The sequence below is a fragment of the Culex pipiens genome, chromosome 2 (assembly GCF_016801865.2).
Source record: "Culex pipiens pallens isolate TS chromosome 2, TS_CPP_V2, whole genome shotgun sequence".
Taxonomy (NCBI): Eukaryota; Metazoa; Arthropoda; class Insecta; order Diptera; family Culicidae; genus Culex; species Culex pipiens.
This window is the reverse complement of record NC_068938.1, coordinates 82,164,097-82,170,053: the sequence shown is the minus strand read 5'-3', so window position 1 is coordinate 82,170,053 and position 5,957 is coordinate 82,164,097. Positions and strand designations below refer to the sequence as shown.

At 37.7% G+C, this 5,957-nt stretch overlaps 1 protein-coding gene across 1 annotated transcript; it reads right to left on the bottom strand.

Annotated features, from left to right (window-relative positions):
• Positions 1–979: 979 nt before the first annotated feature.
• On the bottom strand, positions 980–2,070 carry LOC120424573 (uncharacterized). The gene is made up of 3 exons (XM_039588740.2): positions 1,756–2,070; positions 1,533–1,673; positions 980–1,435 (listed from the first exon to the last, which is right to left on the bottom strand). The coding sequence occupies exons 1-3, from the start codon at positions 1,832–1,834 to the stop codon at positions 1,299–1,301; spliced, it is 357 nt and encodes a 118-aa protein (XP_039444674.1). The 5' UTR covers positions 1,835–2,070; the 3' UTR covers positions 980–1,298.
• Positions 2,071–5,957: the final 3,887 nt, after the last annotated feature.

The window sequence follows — 5,957 nt, the reverse complement described above, 5'->3', positions numbered from 1 at the left end:
AAATATAACAAAAATGGAGAGTTGACATGTAAAAGTTTTAATTTATTGTAAAAACGTTTCTTAATCCACCATTAGGTGGTTGGTGCCTTCCTCACATTTACAAAGTAATAATGAAAATAAGTTTATGAAAAAAAATATACCGGATACAGACTTTTTTTAGAAAACATGCAGACTCTCATTTGAAGCAATGTGGCAACCGGGCGATTCGCATCTGGCGCGACTCTCGCACGTAAACAAAAAGACCCGGCCTTTTGAGGTTATGCAAAAAATCACCCTTTTTTGTAGATGCAAAAATCTTTTTCTTAGAATAACTTTTTAAATACTTTACTAAACAGAATAAGTTTTGATAGGGTCTTATGGGACCCCAAAACGAATCGAATAAGGCTGACCCGGCCAAAATCGGTTCAGCCAGTTCTGAGAAAATCGTGTGGAAAAAAAATTATGTCTACACACATCCCCACAGACATTTGCTCAGAATTTGATTCTGAGTCGATATGCACTGAAATAAAAATCATGATTGGCGCTATAAGTTTCGCATATAGATTTTTGCAGAATGCGTCTGCACATAAACGGCGTGTAGCCCGCATATAAACTGTATAAGCATAGCATATACATAGATACGAATCAGAACTATGTTAACGCATATAAAATGTATGTGCATGGTACATGAACGGTATATGCAATGCTCACAGATTTGAATATGCTTCCACTTAAAACATATATCAGTAAAGTTAATAATGTTTATGATATTTTTCATTCGATTTTCAATAGTACTGCATTTTATTTTTATTTGGTATTCCTTATGATATTTTTATTTTTTAATTTTCTTTCAATTTTTATTACCGTCATCAGGGGTGACATTGGGTCTGGGGGTGAGATTGGGTCATACAAATTTCAGCATTTTTGTATGACCCAATCTCACCTCCCCAGACCCAATGTCACCCCTGATGACGATATTTACAATATTTTTATGATGCTGCTAATTTATGTATTTTTATTGAAACAAGTTTGCAGGTTTTTTTATTCTTAAATTTACATTCTAAATAACATACTTTCACGACTTTCACAAGCAATCACGATCGATGTCGGGAACCTCTTTTGGCATGGCGTTGGCAAGTGACCAGACTTTGGCAGCATCGCTTTGCTGTCAGGGTGCACTCGTTGAGTTGGACCGCCGAATCGCTCCTCCACCAGGTCCCCTCGTCATAACCCCTCTGCTCTCCCAACTCACTCTGCCATCGCTAGAAGCAGCTACTTGTCCGGGTCGGGGAAGGTGCTAATAAGGGGGATCTTGTGGGTTATGAGGTAGAGCCAATTTCCGGTGGGAAGTTCAGGGAGAAGGTCGTGTTGTTTGTTGTTTTGAATGAGCGCGATAGAGGGCTGGGCGGAACAGGTTTGTTAAAAAGGTTTGCAAAACGGATCAACTTGCCGCCAGCTGAAATGACAGAAAGGTAAAGGGGGTTCAAAAATCTGTAGTGTCAAAGCTTTCCAAGTAACAAAGCCTAGTACAGAGCACCTCAACCAAAACTCACCGTTGGCACTGTCCAGCAAAAGTCCGCTCAGCTCCGACAGCAGATCGTTGGTCGCCCGGTGTTGGCGCATGCTGTGACACACCGCACGTTGAGGGCAAGCCAGAAGCGTGTGAGTGGTTCGAAACGGAGGACGTCGATGACCTAAATAAACAAAATCACAAATTAAATCTCTCAGGTCAAATCAAACTCCCCCAATCCTCACTCGCTCCGTCTACTGTCGCACCTGTTGTCCAGATAATCTCCGTACTCTCCACCTCTCCCGGAACCACCGAACCGCATTCCAACTGCCGCGACGAGAACATTCTGGATTCTTGCAGCTGTGGCCTTGCAAATTGGCCGGGTTACCGAAATGATGCCGTCAGATTAAACGAACGCCAAACTATTGACTCAGCTCCAGGACATGCTAACTACCTAACTACTAACTACTTTTGTTTAAAATAAATCACTTTATTTTAGAGAAACTTTCGGAAACAGCACGCAAATGATTCTGTTTTCCAATTTTTCGCCATCTTGTTTGACCAAAAGCTTTTATGCACACATTCGAGCACGTGTACATAAATGTTGTGAACATTGCATATAAGTTTTATGTGTAAGAGCATACTGCAAAAATCTATACTATCGTGAACATACAACTTATATGCGGTGCTCACAAAGGGTATTTGCATGAACAACATTTTTTATCAAGCAGAAGTCAGATACGGTTATGTGAAATACGCACATAAAATGTATTAAGATTACTGTTTAAAATCGTATGTAGGCATATGATGTTTAAGAGGACGCAGTGATAAAAGTTATTACGCTTGTTTAAGAATCGTTTATGTGCAGCTTGCATATAAAATCAATCATGATTTTAGTTTCCGTGTGTATACGTGAAGGTATATCTAGAAGGTATATTTGAGAAGTTCAATTTTCCGAGTGATTTTATAGCCTTGCCTCAGTGAGGTGAGGAAGGCAAAAAGATAAAAAATAATGTATTAGGGTAATTCTCCGCCAACTCACACAGCAGTTGCCCTGACCCCTCTTCGATTTGCGTGAAACTTTGTCCTAAGGGGTAACTTTTGTCACTGATCACGAATCCGAGGTCCGTTTTTTGATATCTCGTGACGGAGGGGCGGTACGACCCCTTTCATTTTTGAACATGTGAAAAAAGAGGTGTTTTTCAATAATTTGCAGCCTGAGACGGTGATGAGATAGAAATTTGGTGTCAAAGGGACTTTTATGTAAAATTAGACGCCCGATTTAATGGCGTACTCAGAATTTGCAAAAAACGTATTTTTCATCGGAAAAAAAACTCTAAAATTTTTTTAAAAGCTCTCCCATTTTCCGTTACTCGACTGTAAAAATTTTTGGAACATGTCATTTTATGGGAAATTTAATGTACTTTTCGAATCTACATTGACCCAGAAGGGTCATTTTTTTTATTTAGAACAAAATTTTTCATTTTAAAGTTTCGTGTTTTTCTGACTTTGCAGGGTAATTTTTTAGAGTGTATAAATGTTCTACAAAAATTTAGAGAAGACAATTACAAAAATTTTGATATGTAAACATAAAGGGTTTGCTCATAAACATCACGAGTTATCGCGATTTTACGAAAAAAAAGTCACGTCACGAGATATCAAAAACGGACCTCGGATTCGTGATCAGGGACAAAAGTTACCCCTTAGGACAAAGTTTCACGCAAATCGAAGAGGGGTCGGGGCAACTTTTCCCGATGTCGTGTGAGTTGGTAGAGAATTACCCATTTAAAAAATCTATTGAAAAATATTTCAAAAAAAACAAATGTAATAATAATTTATTGAAGGTGTTATTGAAAACTATGCACTTTTGAATTTAAAATTGTGTTGAAAAATTCCGAAAAATAAGAAATATGAATAAAAAAAACGTCACAATGATTTTTTGGTTAAAAATATCCAACAGTTTTTTTATTCATGCTCAAAACCTTAACCATTGCCAAAGATGCCAAATCGATTAGATCCCTTAATAAAATATAGATTTTTGGACAGCTCTCAAAATTGTATAGTACTTGTACGGAATGAACAAAAATTCTCGGAAATCTGTAAAAGCTTTTTGAATTTGAATAAAGAAGAAAGAGTTTTTAGCTGAGGAATTTTATGAGACTTCAGACGACGATTCTTTTTTTCCCTTTCTTGATTTGGATGAAACTTTTTGAGTTTCTTTTCTATGACCAAAGAAGTCATTTTGCATCATTTCTTCGTCCATACAAGTCTCCATACAATTTTGACCACAAAGTAAAAAAAGTAAATCTTTCCCAGTTCCTGAGGGAACACCCTTGAAGAGTATCGGGGCCGGCATTTACAAAGCGGATTCAGTGGCAGTTTATTAACTCAACTAATGTTAACATGTTAAGGTTAATGTTAACATTCCATAGGTCGCCTTCCTAAGGTGTCGTTGATAAGGTCCAGCTTGTGACGATGCACTACCTTCCCTTTACTAAGCAATCGAATCCAGAAGAGAAACGATCACCAGTTGTGTTGGTCCGAGCCGGGATTTGAACCCCGATCTACAGCTTACGAGGCGGAAGCGTTACCACGTTACCAATTTGCCCCCACAGTCCATACAAAAAGGTAAAAAAATATTCAAAAAATCTGTACCTTGCGAACAGATCGATTTGGTATCTTCGACAAAGTTGTAGAATCTTTTCATAACAAAAATAGTTACAGTATAAAAAATACCATGTTTTAATTGGACTTTTCACACACCAAATTGTATTGCGCAAAATAACAATGTTTGAAAATTCTCGTTTTTTAAATATGTTTTAGATGACAAAAATACCATCTTTTGAACTATGGCACAAGTTGGTTAACATTATGGTGACAATAAAAAATCTTTATCAGGGATACATTCTAACTCGATTCCTTAGGCAAACTTAATGTGCTAATTTAGATCGATATTTTGGCTCAAAATTGGCACAGTTACTTATTCTTACCTAAAGAGTGTCCTTCCAATGTTTTTGAAGAGGTGCCATCCTTAAATGACGTAGCACCATTTCGAGGATTTTAGAATGAAAAATGAAATGGTTAACAATTAATTTTGAGAGTATTTGGGTTCAGGGTTCACCCTTTGGGAATAATCTTTCCAGATTTTACCAGATTTTCCACAGCTTTTAAAATTAACTTTTCAAAGCAAGAAAAAACAATCCTCGATTGATGACACTATTCGCAGAACATTGCCTAACCAATCGACTCCACATTAGACGATCATACAGAAATAAGAAAAAAAAAGAAAACGATCGCTCATTCATTGAGACGCGCAACAATAGACCACGCCGAAGAGAGGAAATGCATTGCGTCACAATTACAAGATCATCATCGTATGTTCGCGCGTGTGTGTGTGTTTGTTGTATGCAAAAAGAGCACTCCAAACACGATCATCTCGATTCGGTCTCGAAATTAGTGATCGAAGAGTTGGGGGGGTGCAATATACGAACACGTGTGTGACGTGGTAGTTGGTTGGTGGGAAAGACAAGGTGGTGGCGATGGTTGTGCGGTGAAGTATTGTTTCATGGTTGGTTCGTCGAGTCGATTGTGGGTTTTGCAAGAATTATTAAGAAAAATTACCGTTGCTGTTAGATGATAGCACCAAAGATACAGACTGACTATCGGGCAGGGGGTCTAGCTCATTTCCCCGAATGACATTTCCCCGAATGCCATTTCCCCGAAAATCATTTCCCCTAATTGGCCACATCCCCGAATACCATTTCCCCTAATCAGCCACATCCCCGAATGCCATATCCCCGAATATCATTTCCCCTAATCGGCCATTTCCCCGAATGCCATTTCCCCGAAGTGACACTTACGCCAATTGCCGTTTATTTAAATTTAAATTTTCCCGAATTTTCATATCCCCTAATCATCATTTTCGCTAAAGCCTTTTTCCATGACTAACAGTTATTTTCTTTCTCAATTTTACCGAACAAACAGCTTTTTCGGGTATGCTGTTGATTAAATGTTGTAAATTGGGTAGTAAAGCCCTTTGTCAATTTTTATGAACAACGGTTAGAAACCATTTCTGATAACGTATTTTTTTTTCATTTTTATGCAAACAAAAGTTATTGACAAGACAACATTTTTTCGATGGATCAACTATGGTCCCCTTGGAACGAGCTGTCAAGTAGGAGCTTTTCTGCCAAGAAGGGCCGTGAAGTGAATTTTTAAAAATTGAATTATAAATCCATTTTAAATCCTTTGCGGTCGTTCAAATGGTCATTGTACTCAGAAAAATAAGCTTTATCGTTGTAAACAATAATATCACAAATTGAGGCTTATTTTTAGGACCCAATTACAGTCCAGACTCGATTATTCGAAGCCTCGATTATCCGAAGGTTTGTATGGGACTTAGGATAATCAAATCACGAACAATTTTTTTTCTTTTTTTTCCTTCTTTTAAACATCAATTTTGAGTTCT